General features: G+C 39.0%; 1 protein-coding gene across 1 annotated transcript; it reads right to left on the bottom strand.

The window, feature by feature from the left end:
* On the bottom strand, positions 1,056-21,845 carry TFRC (transferrin receptor; the record flags this gene model as incomplete). Its single annotated transcript, NM_214001.1, is given in 18 exon segments — positions 1,056-1,351; positions 2,648-2,788; positions 4,374-4,595; positions 6,401-6,482; positions 6,692-6,750; positions 7,654-7,721; positions 8,907-8,970; positions 9,210-9,295; positions 10,980-11,099; positions 11,810-11,967; positions 13,995-14,134; positions 14,490-14,588; positions 16,768-16,881; positions 18,578-18,686; positions 19,132-19,278; positions 20,152-20,359; positions 20,868-21,078; positions 21,787-21,845. Coding segments are annotated over 18 exon segments (2,307 nt in total). The 3' UTR covers positions 1,056-1,108.

Raw genomic sequence — 23,129 nt, 5'->3', positions numbered from 1 at the left:
GTTTTCTAACACTCTCAAGTGTTGACCATAAATGCAAAACTTCCAGTATCTGTTGGGTTTTACTAGCAGATGCTGCTTTTATTTAAAAAAAAAAAAACGACAGTATAACTGTCATAATTATGGAAGGCACTGCTTCCGATAATTATCTTCTATAAAAAAAACACCATTTATAGTGAACTCTGTCACTGATAAATAAACAATAAATATCTCAGTGCCAAAATGACAGGAAGCTTTACCAAAAACTTAACACTTTGGCCAAAATTTGGCAGTGTGTTCTTTAAAGTCTGACAAACTGAGTTTGAAATTAAACACCGAAAACTGGCTCTCCTTCAAAATACCTTGGAAAAAACAAAAAACAAAATAAAGTTCTATGGGACAAGCAACAGAGGAAAAGAAAATACACTAGGTCTTTGGCTTCTGGTCTCCTCTTTTCATAATCTTGAGGTTAACACATTAAGGCCTCACTCCTGCGCTAAACAGTTGAACATCATTTTATGCAGCTGAAGGATCTCTATTTCAGACCCTCAGCTGGCAAGAAAACAAGTTCTGACTCTTCTGAAAGTGAACTGTTTTGCTTGGGGATGTGGAAACCAGCCTGTATCCTCTTAAAGAAGGCAGAGGTCTCATGTGGAGAGGAAAGCCTTACAACCCGGTATCTCCTTTCCAGCACTGAATGAAGATGGAGGACACACTGAGCTACCACTTTCCACCCTCAGCAGAGAGCACCTTCCTCCTCCAATTCCAGTGACACCAGTTCATGTGTGTATCTTAGGATTTAGAGCAATAGTTCACCTAACTGGTTCTGACTTTTTCACAACTGTAACAGGAAAGAGGCAGTTACCATTACAAAGCACTTAAAATTCTAGAGATAATTGGAGAAAATATTCTACCATGAATATTTTTAAGTGGTTATTCACTTTAACTTGAAGTGCAAGTACCTACCCTGTATGAAAAGCTGCTGCCTAAAGACATCTAGTAGTACCAAGATGACTGGGTAGAATTATAACAAATTAAGTTTTGTACCCCTACTGAAAATTTAGCACAACCAGCACAAGTCTAGAAAACCACATTACCCTGATGTTCTTATGATAGGTTATGAGTATCACATTTAAAATTCATTGTCAATGTCCCAAATGTCACCAGAGAGGGCATTTGCAGCTCCCTGAATAGTCCAAGTTGCTAGAGCCAACTGATTTTTCAATAGTGTTTGATTAAAAGCACTGCTATTTTTCTGACGCAGCTTTAAGTGCTCTACTAAAGCTGACAGGGTGTGAGAGCCAGAGCCCCAGAAGATATGTCGGAATGGAGACTCTCTCGGAGATACATAGGGTGAAAGGAAGTGATATTCCACCTATGAAAACAAAACATACAAGAGCTTACACAGTGCTGTAACTTTTGTTGTGAGGAAACGACCTGATATAGTAAAACAACTGTCGTCTCATTTTAAATGTTAAAACTTCCCCGAATCTAAGAATGTTGAGAACCAGGCTACTAATCTTCCAATGTTTAATTTTCAAACTGTCAATTCCTTTGTAAATTCTAACTGCCCTGAGCTGGTTTTAAAATTGGAACCTATATATGAAAGGTTTACAAGTTTCTACTATGATAGTCTTCTGCTTCTTCCAAGCAGACTTAAGTTTATAAAAGCAGCTGAGGACTGAATTAAACAAATACAGAGAAAATGACAACTAAAAGTCATTACTGATCCCTTCTTTTAAATGTTTTTAAAGGGAGTTCCTGTGGTGTAGGTCACAGATGCAGCTCGGATCCAGCGTTGCTGTGGCTCTGGCGTAGGCCAGCAGCTACAGCTCCGATTAGATCCCTAGCCTGGGAACCTCCATATGCCGTGGGAGTGGCCCAAGAATCGGCAAAAAAAGACAAAAAAAAAAAAAAAGTTTTTAAAGCCTAAAAAAATTAATACTAGGTGAAATGTCTTTTTAATTTCCAGTATAGGTATGTTGACTTTTTATCTTGCTAATAAGTAATATTTAAAATTTGTGCTGAGGAGTTCCCACCATGGTGCAGTGGTTAACGAATCCGACTAGGAACCATGAGGTTTCAGGTTCAATCCCTGGCCTTGCTCAGTGGGTTAAGGATCCAGCATCACCATGAGCTGTGGTGTAGGTCGCAGATGCAGCTCAGATCCTGTGTTGCTGTGGCTGTGGCGTAGGCTGGCGGCTACAGCTCCGGTTCGACCCCTAGCCTGGGAACCTCCATATGCCATGGGAGTGGCCCAAGAAATGGCAAAAAGACAAAAAATAAAATAAATAAATAAATAAATAAATAAAATTTGTGCTGAGCTTGGAATACTTGCCATGGCACAATGGGTTAAGAATCTGACTGCAGCAGCTTGGGTAGCTGTGGAGGTGCAGGTTCGACCCCAGCCTGGCAGAGTGGGTTAAAGGATCTGGCATTGCCAGAAGCTTTAGCATGGGTTGCAGCTGTGGCTTGGATGCAATCCCTGGCCCAGGAACTTCCATATGCTGTAGGTGTAGCCATAAAATGGAAAGAAGAAAAAAAAAAATTTGTGCTGAATTCCAAAGCAGCAAAGGATTCTAGGGTCCTGAAATTATCACTCCACGTTTTAGAAATAGATTTACCAATTAAAAATGAACACTTGAGTTCCTTCTCTTCTGAGGGTACTTACTTTCATGATACGGTCATTGATTTCCCTCATGACAAATTTGTCTCTTGTCTCTACATTCCTATAATCTGATGTTAGTCTAGACGTAGCACGGAAGAAGTCTCCACGAGCAGAATACAGCCACTGCAGACTCAGACCCATCTCCTGAAGCAGAAAGACATTAAATTCACTATTAGACACTGTATTTCTTAGGATGTCATTCTGTATACCTTTCTTTCTTTTTTCTTTTTCTTTTTTCATGGCTGCACCGAAAGTATATGGCAATTCCCGGGACAGAGACTGAATCCAAGCCACAGCTGCAACCTGAGCCACTGCAGTCAGATTCTTAACCCTCTGCACCAAAGCAGGAACTCCTATGACCTTTCTAAATTTAGGTGTAGTAACTAAAATGGCTCTGATAAAAGGGGGTGACTCACAGACAAGCTCCAACACTCAGCGAAAGCTAGACTTAAGCATCTTATACAAGAGGTCCCAAACTGCATAAACTAGAATAATACACTCAGCAGAGTACAGTTATCCACTCTTAGTCTCATGAGAAAACCGTCCTCATAAAGAAATTTAACACCATTTACTTAGTAAAAGTACATAATTCTGTGAAGTATGGTCTTTCCATCTGAATTTCCCTTTAGTGGCAAACTTCAAACATTTCTGTTCAGCAAACTTCAGAATCTAGTTATTCTAGTTATTCTGGTAAGCCCTGCTTTCTGATCAGTTACAGTTAGTTTCAAGAAAGCCAATCCTAATAATTGAGGTTTGGTTATCAGAGTTACTTCATTTAAGGGATCTGTTAAATTGACTTCTAGTACCAGAAAAGGCACTTAATAATTTGATGGTATCAAATGTGTGACTATTAGACACAAAGGATCAACGCTAAACAAGACTTTAAGTACTGGCTATGTTCTCTCTCCCTCTGTGTCATCTCTGAAAGGCATATATCGCCCAAACTCACAGGTTCAGAATCATAGTTGAGATGTTTATGTATTCTCTAGGTCCAATCTCTTTATGGGTTGCTTGGAATGTGTGAATGAGAAAAGGCTCAACACCATTTTATTTATGTTTTAATTTCTTCCTTTTCTTTTTTTTTTTTTTTGCTATTTAGAGCTGTAGTTGCTGGGCTACACCACAGCTCATGGCAACACCTGATCCTTAACTCCCACTGATCGAGGCCAAGGATAGAACCTGCAACCTCACAATTACTAGTCAGATTCATTTCCACTGTGCCACAACAGGAACTTCTCAGTACCACTTTATTTTTTTTGGTCTTTTTAGGGGCGCACCCACGCCATAAGGACGTTCCCAGGCTAGGGGTCCAATCAGAGCTGTAGCTGCCGGCCTATACCAGAACCACAGAAACTTGGGATCCAGGCTGTGTCTGCAACCTACACCACAGCTCACAGCAATGCCAGATCCTTAACCCACTGAGCGAGGTTAGGGATCGAACCCACTTCCTCATGGATGCTAGTTGGGTTCACTAACCACTGAGCCATGACAGGAACTCCAACTCAACACCATTTTAGATTCTACAATACTTACTGTGGTCTATCCTATGTCTATAACCCACAGCCTCCCAACTTCTCTTTTCAAATGAGTTACGGATTCTAAGCAAAATTATACTTCACTTTAAAACATACTTTGGCCACCAATCATGTCTTTCCAGAACCAGCTAAACATTATTCTTCAAACCGCTTGATACTTCAGCAGTAAGAACCTTATTGTAATTAATGCTCACCCTTATGTCAACTCTGAATTGGTTCATTTCCCTCACAAATGAAAGTATTTTGTCATTATACATCTCATAGTTCAGGTTCAATTCAAAATCAATGGTAAGTTTAATCACAAGATGACCAGCCACTTCGGCTGCTGCACGTGCCATTCTGTTCAACTGAGGAACCCTCTTACTCAGGACGTCATAGGTATCCATGGTAGTACCCAGATAAGGGTAATCTGTGTCCTGGAAAACAAAGGCACATTAATGTACTCAGGTGGGTTATAAGACGAGGAGCCTCACACTCTAGTTTCCCCATCAAGGTAACAGTAATTGTAATTCTTCCTTTGCTTCTAACATATTCCTATTCCAACTTTATCTCATATCCACCACTTTAAGAAGACACCACTTTTACTAGTTCCTCTGAACCTGACCTACTCCTAGAATGACTACTTTCTTCTAGGTTCTACAGAATTCCTGTTCTCTCACATCATAGAGCCTGAACAAATTTCTAGCCAAATTCCTTGAGGTTGTATCCTTTGTTCTCTTCCCTGAGAAGTTTGGCCTATCTTAGTGAAGAAAGAGGAGAGCAAGCATGAGATGTACTTTGATTATCAATGTTGCTTTTAAACAGAAATTTAACCTCTTCCTAATGGTGCAGCATTCATCCATTCATACGTGTTACCTTTCTAACAAGAATGTTTGATGCTCACAAGAACGTCTATGTTCATTACACAACTTGAGTAACTATTTCTTCAACTCTATTGCCTACCACTGTCCTTAGTACCATTCATACTGTTGCTCTAGCAGAAAGTCAAGGGAATTCTGGCTATGTTTATCTCTAAATCCAGATCTTTCATCACTCCCTCACTTCAGGCCTTTCCCGCCCTAGTCCCAGGCTAAACTACCAGTGATAAGAAGTCTAGGAAGGACTTGGCCTCTACTGGATCAACAATTTGATGCCAAAGTCAACAGCTTCCACCCTGAGCCCCACCCCCATACTAACTCTGGGATGTCCTCACACCTTGGAAGAGCCTGCTAAAGAGCTGGTTTTCCAACTCTAGCACAGAAGCCTTCATAATTCTTTTTATTCTGCCTGGTTTTCAGCCTTCTCACTGGCTCTTGTAACAAGCCCATCTTGGTTTCCTACAACTTAATTCAAAGATCTGTCTCTTAAAAATCTTACCTGTTAGGTTTTTGTGCTTTGAACTATAAGCCCTGCTTAAGAGACTTAACATCTCAGGACAAACATTTACTACCATATTTCAACAGGTATCAAGAGCAGCATTATCCAGTAGAACTTTTCTTTTTTTTTTTTTTTTTTTTTGGTCTTTTTGCCATTTCTTGGGCCGCTCCCGTGGCATATGGAGGTTCCCAGGCTAGGGGTCCAATTGGAGCTGTAGCCACCAGCCTATGCCAGAGCCAGCGCAACTCGGGATCCGAGCCGCATCTGCGACCCACACCACAGCTCACAACAACACCGGATCCTTAACCCACTGAGCAAGGCCAGGGATCGAACCTGCAACCTCATGGTTCCTAATCAGATTCATTAACCACTGAGCTATGACAGGAACTCCTAGAACTTTCTTTTTGAAGGAAATATTCTATACCTGCATGTTCAATAGGCAGCCTTGTTAATAAAAAATCATCATACATAACCTAAGAAGTTTTAGCAAATAAATTCAAATGCTAAGCTAACAATTCTATGTGAAGACTGATAATAAGGAAAATTATGATAATTGCACTTAGATAACTTGTTTGTTTGTTTTTAGGGCTGTACCTGCAGCACATGGAAATTCCCAGGCTAGGGATCGAACTGTAGCTGTGGATGCCAACCTACACCACAGCTCACAGCAACACCAGATCCTCAACCCACTGAGCGAGGCCAGGGATCAAACCTGCATCCTCAGGGATACTAGTTGGGTTCATAGCCTAATGAGCCACCACGGGAACTCCCTAGATAACTTCTTAAAACATACTCAGCACTCAAGGAAACTTGGTCTCAAACCTGAAGGTCTAAGATATAATGCTACGGTGTTCTTCAGACTTACCTCACAAAAACAGAAAGAAACTGCTGGGATTCCAGAATATGCAAGGAAAGGGAAAGCAGCATCATCAAAAGAAAGTTTCTCACTGCAAGGAAAGGAAGAATGTCTTTAGAAAGTTTTCAAAGAACAGACTATACTACATGAAACCCTACCCTACCCCCAAGTAAATTCTTAAATTGAATCTCTCTGCGTAGTAGAGGTTAACTCACTGCAAGCTTATGTTTAAACCTCTGCTACTCAGGTGCTACTGAGTGACTCTGCTTTTCTATTAGCTGTTCACTTTTCTCAACTTACACTTTGTTGATCCAGTTGCTGTCTCGATACAGAGACTGCCCAGTAACTGGATTTTTTACCTGTAAAATAAGAAATTAATCAACCAATAAAACAAACCCTTTGATTGACTTATTCAAGCTAGTGATTTATTCAGGCTAGTCACATGTTTTCCTCTATAAACATTTATAAAAGATATTAAATTTTTATATCTTCTTGAAAAAAAACTCCTTTAAGACAGTTAAAACAATCTCAAATTTCTGAAGTTATTCCCATTAGGCCCATGCTGTTAGTTCTTTTAGTAATAATGAAGAAAAAAATGTTTTCCTTCTTAATATTTTTAAAGGTGGCTTCACAATTTTAAAAGCCCTCTCTTGCCTTCATGATAGGCCTATCTTGTTTTTGGTTTCTTCCTTCATAGCCCCTTTTATACTACTGCCAGCACATTACTGCCCTGTTGGGGACCATGTAGTAATCCCTGGTTTCCCATGGCATTAAGTTCAAGTTCCCTGAACCTTGCTTCTCTCCATCTTGAGTCACTCTACTATATAGTCTCTAATCCCATCAGGCACATCTGATTCCTCCCTCATTTAAAACTACCGTCAATCACATGTCTGTTTTTAGTCAATGGGTATTTCATCTGGCCTTCTAATTTGAGTCTTGGGTATGGGTCAAGATCATTTAGACCTTCTTTAACATTCTGACTCTACAGACAACCCTCGGTGGGCACCCACAATACAGCTGAGGCCTCATGGAATTCTGCTGTATAATTCTACAGACTACACGCTGTTTGCGGTCAGAGCCTTCATATACCACCTCCCTCAGAAGGCTTGGGGTAAATAAGCTGAAAGCGTGATTTTAATGCTGCTAGGGAATTTATTCTAAATTCCTGTTAATGGTTACTTATAAAGGTTTAAATAGCAAAGTTTTCCATCTTAATTTTTGTCTAATTTACATGAAATTTTCATAATTAGGTATACACTCACATCTTGCATCATTTTCTCAATAAGCGAATACAACAGTGGGCTGGCGGAAACCTTGAAGTTGCTGGTACCTGCAAAGAGATTATTTTAACATTTCTCCTCTAGTCAAACAATTTTCACATTGCTACTGCTATAACTAAAACTACTTGGCAAACAGGAAGACAAGCTAGATCAGTGGTATTATCCTCTTAATTAAGTAGACAAAAAAGTGATCGAGGAGACAAGCTCTTTAGTGACTGCTAACCCTAATTTCACTCAACTGAAACTCTGACACCTTCAGTTTGCATATTTAATGTTAATGATTTATTTTGGGGAGGTACCTTTCTGGTTCACCCATGTTAGGGGTAGTCATCTCTTAGCTACATTACTATATTCAATACATTCTGCTGCAAAGATAAAATGGGAATAATGACTAATAAAATCTAGTTTAACTCCTTCCCTTCCATGTAGACATTTCATTTTTCCCCAGTTCATTCAGACAGTTTATCCACTGCCTAAATCTGTACTTTAAATAACACCAATCTCTCTTAGAAGTTTATCTTGTATTTCTACCCATGATGCCACAATCTAGCAAGATGTGAATTACTAAGAAGTACCATTCTATTGGTATGGTTTAGCTCCTTCAGGACCAAAGTAGAGGGAGTTCCTGTTGTGGTGCAGTGGTTAACGAATCCAACTAGGAACCATGAGGTTGCGGATTCGATCCCTGGCCTTGCTCATTGGTTTAAGGATCCAGCATTGCTGTGGCTGTGGCGTAGGCTGGCGTCTACAGCTCCAATTGGACCCCTAGCCTGGGAACCTCCAGATGCTGTGGGAAGCGGCCCTAGAAAAGGCAAAAAAAAACCCCCAAAAACCTCAAACAAACAAAAAAAACAAAGTAGAGAACTAATGGTTCTTAAACTCTTGTGCATCAGAACCACCTGGAGCACTTATTAGAACACAGTTTGCTGGACCCTATGCTCCAGATTCTGATTCAAAAGGTCTGGCATAAGATCTGAAAGTCTGCCTTTCCAACAGCTCCAAGGTGATCTTGATGCTGCTAGTCTGGAGCTACATTACGAACCATTGCTGTAGACAAGGCAATCTGCACCCATTCTATAACTTCATGCACTATTTAAGAGAACACTAAGTCAATCTTTTGATCTGGTTATGCCTAACTGTAAACTGTAAAAAATAGTAAGTGCTGCTTTAGAGTTTCTTCTGCTGTTTCATAAGTATTTTATAAACTCATAAACAGCTAATGAAAAGACACTTACCAAGAACAGCTTTATCCAGATTAATATAAGTGAAAGCCTTTAAATGCAAGGAGGAAAGGTATCCCTATGAGAGAAGGACAAATATTAATGTATTAATATGTACTAATCTAATTATCAAAGACAATAGCTATTAATAGAGATTTCTGTTTAAATTTGGAGTCTATAGATTCTACTGAAACTAAATACACAAAGGCAAAAATGGTAAAATCAAATCTAAAAGCATGGTTTCTGTGGGTTTTCTACAGCTTAAGCCAATACAAGTTTGAGTGCCCATTCTGGGTTTAGATAATATATAGAAAATACCTCTAGCCATTCAGTGGCACCAATAGCTCCAAAATCTCCAGCACTCCAGCTGGCAAAGACAATGCTTCTGCTGGGTTTAAACTGACCTAACAAACAAGAAAAAGTCAGTTTTATCTTGGGAACGGTTAAGATGAAATCAGAAACTTCAAATTCAAGTCTGCAGATCCCCAAATTTTTATTTTCCTTTTGTGACCTCAGGTGAAAGAACAACACCAACAAAAGGAATAGAAATAAAATTTGAAAGTAATATAAAAGGATAGATCATTTGCAAGCAAGATCATAAGTACACAGGAGGAACCAGCTTACTCGACCTCACTCTTCTATGCCTCCATCCTTTGAGTCCCTTAACTTCTAGACCAAGACATATTTGAAATCAGAGAATCTTCTTTGAAAACTATTTGCTTAGAGGTAAGTCACTTAAAACACTAGATTAAACACAACTCTGTTATGAGGTAGAATGAAAACTCACCAGTTTAGGAAAGAGTGAGTTTTCAGAGAAAGTACATTAATGAGGGCTCTTTTGAGAGCCACCACCCTCCTTTCTTCCTCCTTCCCTGGGTATGTATTCTTCTGCATTAATGTACTTTTGTATAAAAGTTAAGCACTGAAACTTAGCCTATGATTTAAAGATTCAAGAATTTGACGGGGGTTTGCATGTGTGGGTTGGCAGGTGTACAGAAGTGGTAAGTACCATGGGAGAAAGGCTTCAAAGCAAGCCTTTCTTATTGAAACATATATATTCATAAATCAAATATATAGATACATATTCTATAATATATATTATCCAACTATATGTATATTATCATATATATTTATAAATCAAATATATAGATATTCTATAATATATATTATCTAACTATATGTATATTGTCATTTTATAACAAAACTATAAAACATTAGTACAGATATACTGCTTGCTTTTAAATAGATTCCTTAGGGACCATGTTAGATTTGCTGTATCACTCTGGATATGTCACATTAAGAATTTAGGGCCCAGGAGTTCCCGTCGTGGCGCAGGGGTTAACGAATCTGACTAGGAACCATGAGGTTGCGGGTTCGGTCCCTGCCCTTGCTCAGTGGGTTAACGATCCGGCGTTGCCGTGAGCTGTGGTGTAGGTTGCAGACGCGGCTCGGATCCCGCGTTGCTGTGGCTCTGGCGTAGGCCGGTGGCTACAGCTCCGATTCAACCCCTAGCCTGGGAACCTCCATATGCCGCGGGAGCGGCCCAAGAAATAGCAACAATAACAACAACAACAACAACAACAACAAAAAGAATTTAGGGCCCAGAGTTCCTGTCATGATTCAGCAGTAACAAACCCAACTAGTATCCATGAGGACGTGGGTTCAATCCCTGGCCTCACTAAGTGGGTTAAGGATCCAGCACTGCCGTGAACTGTGGTGTAGGTCGAAGATGTGGCTTGGATCCTTTGTGGCTGTGGCGTAGGCTGGCAGCTGCAGCTCCAATTTGACCCCTAGCCTGGGAACTCCATATGCTGTGGGTGTGGGCCAAAAAAAGAAACAAAAAAAAGAAAAAAGAATTTAGGGCCCAATATAATGCCTTCTAGTGTCTCAAACTGATAATACCCAGTACAGTGAAGACACTGCACAGAAAGCTGTTGCAAAGTCAAAGGCAGATACAACAAAAGACAATCTGCTTTGTACTTAAGAATTTAAGGTCTAGCACAAGTGAACCATAAAAATATAGGCAATATTTTAACATTCAGTACATATAGCACATAGATGTTCAAGTTCTCAAAATTTGTACCCTACCTTTTATGACCATGTCGGAGAGTATCTGGGCAAGGTTCAATAGGAGACTTGTTCCTACACTGGACTTTGCAGCTCCAGGACCCCAGGCATCCCTCTGGGCCCCTACTATAACATAGCGATCTTAATTTAAAACAGAAAAGAAAGAAAAGAGAAATTATGTAATCAAGTTTTAAATAGTTTTCTAATAATGAACTAGAATAAGCACTTTATTAGAAGGGTAAAGATGCATTAAGGGTAAGAAAGCCTTGCTTCAGATCTGACTTAAGACTCCAGGGGTTTAAAAAAAAGATCACATGACAGTACTACTCTTTTTTCTTACTAGTATTGCTACTTTTTTCCATATTTCCATTTAAGTTTTGACTGTATATTTGTGCTAATTGTCTAATAAACACTAAAGTCCAAATGATATAACTATCTGATTGCATTCAAATGGATAAATTGGCAAACTACAGCCTGCACACCCATTCATTACCAACTGTCTATGGCTGTTTTCATGCTACAGTGGCAGAGGTGAAGAGCTGCAACAGACTGTATGGCCTGCAAAGTGTTTCTTCTTTTCTCCTTAAGGAGAAATTTGCTTACCTATGGTTTATTCAATAACTTAAAAGAGATTTTCTAGTCATAATGGTGAGTTTTTAACAAGTTAATTTCCTAGGCTCTTATTACCTCCCAATAAAACTGACACCTGAACAGTTCATTTCAGGATAGATAAGATTTAGCATTTCACAAAGCCAAGCCAATCGGACTTCCTGCACTGCCTCCCCCTCTGGCCACATCCTTAAGAATGAGGAAAATGGGGGTGGGTGGGAAAACAACCCAAGGGTCTTTACCTGGTTCTTCAAAGCCCTTAATAACTCCAAAGATGTTAAGAATTTTTATCTCTTTCAGCACATTGTTCACAGTGAGCTTCACATTCTTACTTGGTGAGGACACCAGTTTGCATGGAAAGTCTGTTCTCCAAGTAAGAGGACAATCTTGTTCCATATTTCTAGAAGTAGGAAACAGAAGTCAGAGTTCTGAGTTACTGTTACTTCCCCTCAAGTTTCCAAAATCAGTCCTTCTTACTGGCCAGTGAAGTTCTAGGTTAAGAGGACATATAAAAAGAACATAACAAAATTACACTCACTAGTGGCAGACATTTGTGTTTTACTCTGATCTGCAGGCAGTCATTTGAAAATCATGAGTTCCTTCCTAGTTTAACCAATGCTTTTTTTAAAAAATGCATTTTATTACATAGCCTCAGCTGATGACTGCTTTTTCTGCCAGAGACAAAGCTATAGTTTACATCTGAAACAGATACCAAGATGGACTCAAAATGAAGTTCTTATATAAAAGTCCACTAATATATCTGCTTCCTAACTCTCTCCACTAAGAAGGGTAAACATTCTTATTTCAGTTATAAAAGAAGATACTCATCCTGCTGGTAGTTAGATATCTCCCCATTATCCAAACAATGCCTGCTCTAAAAGGCTTACTTACATAAATATATGAAAACATTATTACTCCCCAACTACACAAGAAAAAGACAGGGGCCTGGCTTCACAAGTTAAGAAAGACTTGTCGGGCGGTAGGAAGAATTAGCTGATTCTAAGTTTTGTTTAGTGAATAAGAACCACCTATTACAAAAACCTCTTAGATGCCATATTAATAGTCACAGAGGATTTTACAGAGTCCTTATGTGTAGGTGGCTCTTCATTTGATACCAATAATCCTGCTAAGAGAATATATTTTGACTATCCAATTAACTCAAAGAAAATCATCAGTGGGGTTAACTTGTTCAATGGCACATAGCAAATAAATACTCACAAGAGTGTTTGAAACTAGACCGACATCCCATGCCAATACCTAGTGGGAAATATATCCAGATCAAGGTAAAAACTAATGACATGTATTCTAATTAGACTGGGTAATATTTTTATTGTCATATTTATTTTTTTATTTATTTTTGTCTTTTTAGGGCTGAACTCATGTGCATGTGGAGGTTCCCAGGCTAGGGGTCAAATCGGAGCTGTAGCCGCCAGCCTCTACCAGTCACGGCAACACAGGATCTGAGCCGCGTCTGCGACCTACACCACAGCTCATGGTAACACTGGATCCCTAACCCACTGAGCGAAGCCAGGGATCGAACCCATGTCCTCATGGATGCTAGTTGTGCTCATTAACTACTAAGCAATGACAGGAACTCCTAGACTGGGTAATTTTTTTTTTTTTTTTTTTTGTCTTTTTTTGCTATCTCTTGGGCCGCTCCCACGGCATATGGAGGTTCCCAGGCTAGGGGTCCAATCGGAGCTGTAGCCACCGGCCTACGCCAGAGCCACAGCAACGCGGGATCCGAGCCGCGTCTGCAACCTACACCACAGCTCACGGCAACGCCGGATCGTTAACCCACTGAGCAAGGGCAGGGATGGAACCCGCAACCTCATGGTTCTTAGTCGGATTCATTAACCACTGCGCCACGACGGGAACTCCTGTTTTTAAAGAGGGATACTGATACATTAGGGAGGATATCCAGAAGGACTAATTATGACTATAAAGCATCTGGAAACTATCATGAGAACTGAGGATAGTCAATCCATAGACAAACTTGAATCATTCTGTTGCTATAAGGAAAATCCAGAACTAATGAGTACAGGGAATAAAATTTCACTTCAATATGAATTCTAATAGATCTTCTCCAATAATTGAATGGGTTGCCATAGGCAACAAAATGCTTTACCATAGGAACTACTTAAGCAGAAGCTATGCCGGGAATATTATACCAGGAATTCACTGGGTAGATCAAACAAGGACTCCTTGGGTTTATAAATCTAATGTCTATTATTAAGATCACTTTATGGAGGAAAAATTTCATTTTCAGCTACACCAAGTTAACAGCTAACCATCCCCAAAGGATCCCAAATGTGGAAAAATACAGCCAGTTGTTTTAAGGTGTTATCAAATCAACTTAAACAGATTATTACTTCTCCCTAAGCATCAAACATGACCCTGCAAGACAGTGTTCAAATAAGAACTTACCCAAATAGCTTTTCTGCACCAGCTCTGGAAATTGTTTGCACAGGTATGTTAGGCAATCCTGATGACTGAGAGGGTGGAAACTGAGTATGATTGAAAGAAGGGAATCCAGGTGTGTACGGGTCACCTGTTCCTAGATGAGCCTAGTAAATAAAAGGCATTTATTCAAGAAATCCCTATAACATTGAAATTCACTATAAGGCTATAACCTAAGTTTATTAGCACTTTATTGAAAGTCTGAGTGGTTCTACAGTATGTGACTCTTGTTTTTATATGGCATGTGCCAAATTCTCAATTCAAGATACTACTGATAAAGTGCTTTTAGCAATAAGTAGTAATTAGGTCTCAAAGTCATGTAACCCATTGTCTCATTTACTGTTAAAACTTTCCAAGGGGAAAAAAAGTATTTAAGGAAGGCACAGTTCCATTAATGTAGATGGAATCCAGTGATAACTTGGAGACCTCAATAGCTCATTTACTCAAGAAATAAAAACTCACATGTCCAAAAACTGGAACATCTGCATTGATGATAGGAAAGTTAGCCCGGTCCATGTATATCAAGACACCAATTGCATCTAAACTTTGAGCATTTGCCACCTAAAGAAAAACATGTAAAGTTCAGAAAATGAAGAGCCCATCAACCAAAATTAGAATACATACTGGAATTATAATGAAAGACAAAGGGTTACAGGAAACTATACCAATACTCCCAATGTTTCAAACAGCTAATATGGTTAGAAAAAAAAATACTTGCTTAAAATTTAAACATTTTATAAAAAAAAATTTTTACTGAAAATTTTTTCTTTCTTTTTAGGGCTAGGAGTCAAAATGGAGCTACAGCTGCTGGCCTACGCCATAGCCATAGCAATGCCAGATGAGAGCTGCATCTGTGACCTATGCCGCAGTTGGCAGCAACACCAGATCCTGAGCTCACTGAACAAGACCAGGGATCGAACCACATCCTCAAGTTCTTAACCCGCTGAGCCACAATGGGAACTCCCCTTAACTGAAATTTTTATCAAGAAAATTGTAGATTCATTTGCAGTTTTAGGAAATAATACAGAGATCCATTTTGTAAACTATGTTCAGTTTCTCCCAGTAGTCAGATTTTGCAAAACTATAGTAAATGTAACAACCTGAATATTAACATTGATACAATACAGTCCACCAGTATTATTCAGATTTCCCCATTTTACTTACACCCATTTGTGTGATTTAGGTTCCAACCAGTCAAAATACTGAATAGTTTTACTATCACAAAGATCCTTCCCATTGCCATTTGATATCCACACCCACTTGCTCCCCACCCTCAACTCACTGCAACCACTAATCTCTTCTCCATTTCTAAACTGTTTAGCTTTTTGAGGATATAAAATTTTTGAAATGACAGAGTTAACAGCATGATCCAGCAATCTCACTCCAAGGTAGACCCACAAGAGAATCAAAATATATAGTCACATAAAAACTTGTAAATGAATGTTTACTGCAGTGTTCTTTGAAAAGCCAAAAAGTGGACATATCCCAAATGTCTATCAACTCATGAGCAGACAAGCAAAATGTGGCATATCCACACAGTAGCACAGTGTTCAGCCAAAAAAAGGAATGAAGTACTACTGATTAATGCTACAACACGGATAAACCTTGAAAACATTATGCTAAGTAAAAAGAAGCCAGTCACAAGAGGCAACATATTGTATGATTCCATTCATATGAAATGTCCAGAAAAGGCAAATCCAGAGAAACAGAGAGTATATTAGTGATGGCCAGGGACTAGGAGGAGAAGGGAATGGGGAGTGACTACTAAAGGGTATGGGGTTTCTTTAAGGGATAATGAAAATGTTCTGGAATTAGATCATGGTGATGGTTGCATAATCTGTGAATATACTAAAAATGGAAATGTACACTTTAAAGGATGAATTTTATGGTATGTGGATTGTATCTCAATTTAAAAAGTAAAAAAAAAAAATATGGCTATACAACAAAACTCTAGAGGAGAGTTCAAAAGATAAAATAATAAAGTCATCCACGACAACTACTTGATACGTTCCATTCTAGGCCCCTGTATGGATTAACTTTTAATTTTCCTCTTTATAAAACAGTTACACCTGTTATATATATATATATATATATAAAACTCAGTTACACAGACCCAATTTAAATTTCTTTCAAGTAATTTTTTCACATTTTTTTAAATAGTTCCGTTCCATCATGGTTTATCCCAGGAGACTGATATAGTTCCATGTGCTATATAGTAGGACCTCGCTGTCTATCCATTCACTTAAGCATTTCTCATCATTTCATTTTCATTGAAAGACAACAGCCACAAAATACTCCCAAGTTGGAAGTATTTATAACTTTAGATAATTGGAACTTACCTGGTTTATAGAATACTTTAATAAATTATCAGGTATGAGAGTTTAAGACTGATGGTTTTCAAACTGCAATAGTATTGTTAATACTATTTAGGAGTTCCCGTCGTGGCACAGTGGTTAACGAATCCGACTAGGAACCATGAGGTTACAGGTTTGATCCCTGGCCTTGCTCAGTGCGTTCAGGATCCAGCGTTGCCGTGAGCTGTGGTGTAGTTGCAGATGTGGCTCGGATCCTGCCTTGCTGTGGCTCTGGCGTAGAACAGCGGCCACAGCTCCGATTTGATCTCTAGCCTGGGAACCTCCATATGCCACGGGAGCAGCCCTAGAAAAGGTTAAAAAAAAAAAAAAATACTACTTAGCTAAAGAATGATATGATACCAATGTATTTAATAGCTCACACTTACCTTCTCAGCAAAAGTGATTTTCCCTGCTCTAACAATAACTAGAGATCCATTCACAGGCATTTTTAAATCCTCAAAGTCTTTTTTAGTGCCAAAATTAGCAAAGATCAGTTTACCCTAGAATAAAGACAACAGATTCAATGAGCATTATGGTATTAGAACAGAGTCGGCTACAAAATGATTTTACAGTTCAAACCCAAGAGAGCAAAAAAGGAAGACCAAGGCCCAGAAAAGATACATGAGAATTCTGAAGTCAAAACTGATCAGGGTTAACAGGAATGAAGTCAAGATTTCTGGCCTCCTATATTCATGCCTTTCATTATCCCATGATGCCTTTAATCTAACTGATTATTTACATTTATTAATTTACACTGCTGCAGATATTCTGGGGGAAAGAGAAAGGATAATGAAATATCCTTAAACAAAGAGACATATCAATATAAATATTGGAGGCTAGCCATGGCAGTACCAAATAAATAATGTTCCCACACTTGAACTCCAGACAATGGGGATATACATTAAAAATCAACTGAAGGTGCTGACAGTTCTCCTGCGGCACCACGCGCTAAGGATCTGCCATTATCATTGCAGCAGCACAGGTTTGATTCCTGGCCTGGGAATTTCCATGTGCCACCAGCACAAAAAAAAAAAAAAAAAAAAAAAAAAGATTAAAAGAATCAACCGAAAATTCTGATAAATCTGTCCAAAAATTGTTGCAATAAAATGATTTGCATAGATCAACTTTTAGATATGTATAGACGCTGTCATCCCAGTGTTCCTCAACTCTGTCAGGGTTCAGATGCACAGCTATAAACTGACACTAACAGCCAAATATCTAAATACAGAAAGCTTGCAGGTGAACAAAAACTCTCACTGTTCTTTAGCAGAACAGTCCACCCACCTGCACATCACTGGCTTGTGGGTAGCCAGGAAAAGTGATGCAGCACAGGTAACCAGGAAGAGAACAACCATAGCGCTTCATTTGGCTAGGAAGACATTCTCTAAAGAGACACTTGGCATATAAATATGTAGTTGTCAACCTAAAAAGCCTAGTTAAAGCCATTGTATATAGTTGTTTAGTTTCTGTAGTAGTTTGGCAAAATTTACCTAAATTTTCAAAGATCAAGCATTAAAGAATCAAGCTAAGATTAGATTCCAGACGGGGAAATTATTTTTATCTGTCCCACGTAAGAGGGTATCTGAGATAGGAATTCATTTAATAAATTCTGCCATGTGTCAGGTATAGCCCAAGGCTCTGGAACATAGAAAGTGAAACCAACCCCTAGCCCCTTTGTGTAGCATAGAACAATGAATAATGGCGGGTGTCTTAAGTATCAGGAAGAAAAATAAAGCAAGATAAGGAGAAGTGAGTAGAGGAAGGACATTTTCGATAAGATAATCAAGGAAGACTTCCCTCGGGAGGGACTAGCAAAGAGACTTGCACAAGGCAGGAAAGAAGGCGTGTGAGGTTTAGGGAAGGAATGGACTAGGCAAAGGGAAACGTGGTTTCTATAAAGGCTTTGAGGTGGGAGCATGCTTGAGTCTGTGTCTGAGGAGCAGCAGGGAAGTTAGAGTGGCCAGAACAGAATGAGCAAAGAGGAGAGCAGTAGAATTACTTAGGGCCTTGCTGACCAAGATGAGGACTTGGGATTTTATTTTAACTGTGGCACGGGAGGGTTGACAACAAGAATATCCTATGATCAGTTAAATTTTACAAGTAAATTTACACTAATAACTCCTAAGAACAGTAAACAATGAGTTTTTGAGCCATGTAACGGGGAAAAAGTCTCATGCATGGTTTTGCCTTACTCACAGTAACTGTCGTAGCCTTACTGTATGCCACGTAACCCTCAGGACTCTCCACTGGGTATACCAAGCTGTTGCTGTCCGTATTCACTAAGGTCACCGAGTTTTCAGCATTGCTAAAAAAAAAAAAAGATTAAAATGAAGCTAAGGCATCTTGGGAAGAAAATTAAAAGGCTTTATTACATTTAGCATTCAAATCACATTATTTATTTTGATGGTCTTATAATTAGCACACCTAAAAAGAGCCACTTCTTTTTTTCTTACTTTGTTTTGCTTTGTTTTTAGGGCCTCACCCAGGGCATATGGAAGTTCCCAGGCTAGGGGTCCAATCTGACCTATGGCTGCAGGCCTACACAAGAGCTGCAGCAGCGCTGGATGTGAGCCGCATCTGCAACCTACACCACAGCTCAGGGCAATGCCAGATCCTTAACCCACTGAGCAAAGCCAGGGATCAAACCCACACCTCATGGATCCTAGTTGGGTTCGTTAACCGCTAAGCCATGAAGGGAACTCCTAAAAATAGCCATTTCTATAAAATAAGTTTACCATCTTTCAACATACCTTCCTTTGACTTGAATCTTAACAAAATGTTCATCATGCCAGACTTTGCTGAGTTTAAATTCACGGAATTGATTTTCAATGAAAAAACCAAGGCTTTCATCTTTTTGAGATCCAGCTTCACGAGGGGCATAATCTTCATTCAGCATCCTGAAGGAAAAAAAAATCATTGTTAAATGAACTAAAGTTTAACTTAAACATTGAACTCAAATATAAAGCCATTTGTTGTAAAAGCATAACTCATGAGATGAATTAACTGTGACCCCAAATCCTGGTTTAACCAGATAATCTTAAAAGAAATCAAATTTGTGCCCATATTTGAAGGAACTGATGACTTCAAACTTGTTCAAAAAAAACTTATTTATCTACTGTAAAGCCCCATCCCAATATAATATATCTGCTTAGGGTAGTGTTAGGGGAAATAAGTAGCTTCTAGGATATCTGCTATAAGCACAGTGAAAGATGGTATTATTACTATTGGTGAACTCAAGATGTACAGCTTCAATGTTCATTTACTTTGAAGCTTCCTGAATACTCTGGAAACAAAGCTGCTCTTTGTTCATGATTTTGGAGTTGGAGATAAACTACATTCTCACTTTACCCAGAAATCCTAGTGCACAGTATAGACAAAAGTATTCACCAGATGAAGTAAAATACTAAGATTTCTAATTTAAGACCAAAAGAATTACTATACCATTGAAACCATAGGAAGCTAGCAAAAGGTAAAAGATGATTGGTTTGTTACACAGTTTAGATATGTGTCTAAGGAAGATCTTAAAAATCTTAATGACAGAAACCTTAAGGACAATCAGGGTATGTATTGATTGAGAACAAGAAATAAGATGGGCAGTCAAGTGAGTCCCAAGCTAGAAGATGAAAAAGGCTACTGATGCCCTTGTGGATAGTACCAGGGCTCAGCTTGACTTACAAGGAGTTAAGACGTAAAACCAGAGCAGAAGAAAATCTGACAACAAGCAACACGCTAGGCATTGAGGTTGAACTTGTGAAGTAGCGCAAGCTTACTTGATGGTGCGGGTGAAGTCTGTGGTATCCAATCCCTTTGACAACAGTATTTTGAGGTCTGCCCAAAATAAGCGAGGTGTTTGAGGGAAGTTTTCTGCTTCGAAAGTTTCTGTCTCTTCTGTCTCTGAAGGCTCTGTTGGTACCAGTGTCTTACAATCTGTTTTTGATTCTACACGTTTACAATAGGCCAAGTAGCCAATCATAAATCCTAAGGATAAAAAATTTCAGAGCTGACCTCATAGAATTTCATTGATAATCTATTCCTATAAGAATTGTTAATATTTTCAGGTAACCCTTGAAAATACTGATTTTAATCCAGTTGTAAGTCTATTTGAAAAAATGTATCTCACTTGGTTGATTTTAAACCACTGAATCCATTATAACTTTATTTTAAACGATTACCTTTTCAAAGCAAAGGTACCTTTTCTTCCCAGAAGCCTACCTTGAATCCTCAGGTTGAGCTTCTAGGTTAAAAATATCCTATGCATGTTTCTAGTATAACGTCTGCACATTATACTGAAATGATTCACATGTCTCTCTCCTCCCACCAGGCTAACCACAAAGGCAGGTATAGAATCTTAGCTATCATTGTATTCCTAGGGCCTTGCATACTGACATGTAAACAGGAATGATATATAAATGTTTGCTGAGTTGGATTAACAGACTTCCTAGAGTTGGTGACAAGGAACATTTAAGTTTTGAATCGCCACTCTTACCAATCAAGAAAAAGGTGATTACAGCAATAATCCCATAGCAGACATATCCATTTAGCCTTTTTGGTTTTGCGACACCGATGTGGTTACTCCTTGTGTTGCTGTCAACATTTTCTTCTTCATCTGCTGCTAGCTTCATCTCCACATGACTGTTATCACCATCTACCTGCCGAGCCAGACTAAACCGGGTGTATGACAATGGTTCTCCGCCAAACTAAGATTTTAAAAAAGAAAAGAAAGAAAGAAAAAGCATCATGAAGGCGCTTAAAGGGAATAGGGACATTTAAAGAAAGTTTGGTCAAGCGCTATATTTATTAGTGGATGTGACTTGCTATACTTTCTTAAGGAAAAAGAAGTCTCTTCAAACCAGCATTCTTCCCTGTGCCCAAGTGTCAACAGCAGATGAGGGCTGGAACACACACTGGCCTTGTCTCATCCAGCCTTTTCATTCAGGGTTTCTTTTACAGATGGCTACTGGTATGCATTCTGACCAGTTCTTTCTTTAGTTCATCTTATCTACTCACTCGGCTGAACCCTCTATACCATGCAGCCACACATTTGGCACATGGAGGCTCCCAGGCTAGGGGTCGAATCAGAGCTGCACCTGCCAGCCCATGAGCCACAGCCATGCCAGATCCTAGCTGTATCTGCGACCCACACCACAGCTTACGGCAATGCTGGGTCTTTAATCCACTGAGCCACGATGGAACTCCACTATGCCCTGAAACTTCTTAAAAGATTTTCCATTGAATTATACCTTTCCTCTGTGGGATGAGTTATACCTCAAGACCACCACTTCAAATGTAAATGAATACCTGATGATAGCTTTGGGTATTATTTCATGCTTACTGGGCAAAAGCCATTCTCGTACATTTCATATTCTTGCAAACTGGTGACAGAGAAATACAACTTAAAATCTTACCAAACTAGAGAATGCTGATCTGGCTTGATCCATCATTCTGAGCTGCCACACAAAAGAACCTAGAAGTAAAATAGAGAATGAATATAATGAGATAAGTTCATTATATCTGTATCAGATTAGTGAAGGCTTTTCATTACCATACTAGATTAAGTATTATACATCAAATTTACTTTTAAGTATATCATCACCTTTCTAGAAAGGATCTTTGACCAATATATTTAGTTTACATGACAATTAAATGTAGTGTGATCCTTAATTAGATCCTGAATTGAGGTGGGGTGAGCGTGGGGACATTGAAGGACATTATTGGGAGAAATAAAAAATTTGAATATAGACTATATCCTGGATAACAGTATTGTATCAATATTAGATTTAAGAGTGTGATAATTGTATTGTGGTTTTGGAGGAGAATACCCTTGTTCTTAGATTAATAAGTATATAAGAAATAAAGAAAATGTGGCACATTGTTAATAATCCGTGAATCTAGGTAAAGAAGGCACATGGCTATACTGTAATGTTATTTCAATTTTTCCTGTATAATTGATATTTTATTAAAAATGTGAGGAGGAAGATAATGTGAGAAAAATAATGTGTATATATATGTATAACTGGGTCACTGTTGTATAGCAGAAATTGACGGAACACTGTAAATCAACTATAACTAAGATTTTTCAAAATGTGACTAAAACTAGTTAGAATGTCATCCATGGTAAGTAGATTTAAGTAGTTGAATTTAATATTCAAAGAATGGAGACAAATACAAAAGACAATAGACTAGCACCTGAAACAAACAAAAGCAAAAAAGCCCTAACTAAAATAAAATTAAGTGAATGGAATTCCTGTTGTGGCGCAGCCAGAAATGAAATCAGACTAGGAATGATGAGGCTGCAGGTTCGATCCCTGGTCTTGCTCACTGGGTTAAAGATCCAGCATTGCTGTGAGCTGTGGTGTAGATCGCAGATGCAGCTCAGATCTGGCGTGGCTGTGGCTGTGGTGAAGGCCAATGGCTACAGCTCTGATTGGACCCCTAGTCTGGGAACTTCCATATGCCGTGTGCGCGGCCCTAGAAAGACAAAAAAAGAAAGAAAAAAAGATAAAATTAAGTCAAGACTGGTCATGCTACACAGATCAGTAACAAATCATCACCAATAGAAAAGGAGAGGAGTTCCCATCATGGCTCAGTGGTTAAAGAACCTGACTAGTATCCATGAGGACACAGGTTCCATCCCTGGCCTTGCTCAGAAGGTTAACTATCTGGCATTGCTGTGGCTGTGGTGTAGGCTGGCAGCTCCAGCTCCAATTCGACTCCTAGCCTGGGAACCTTCACGTGCCATGGGTGCAGC

This window comes from Sus scrofa, chromosome 13, assembly GCF_000003025.6.
Source record: "Sus scrofa isolate TJ Tabasco breed Duroc chromosome 13, Sscrofa11.1, whole genome shotgun sequence".
NCBI classification, from domain to species: domain Eukaryota; kingdom Metazoa; phylum Chordata; class Mammalia; order Artiodactyla; family Suidae; genus Sus; species Sus scrofa.
Note: the sequence above shows the minus strand (reverse complement) of the source record. Positions and strands in the feature narration are given on the sequence as shown.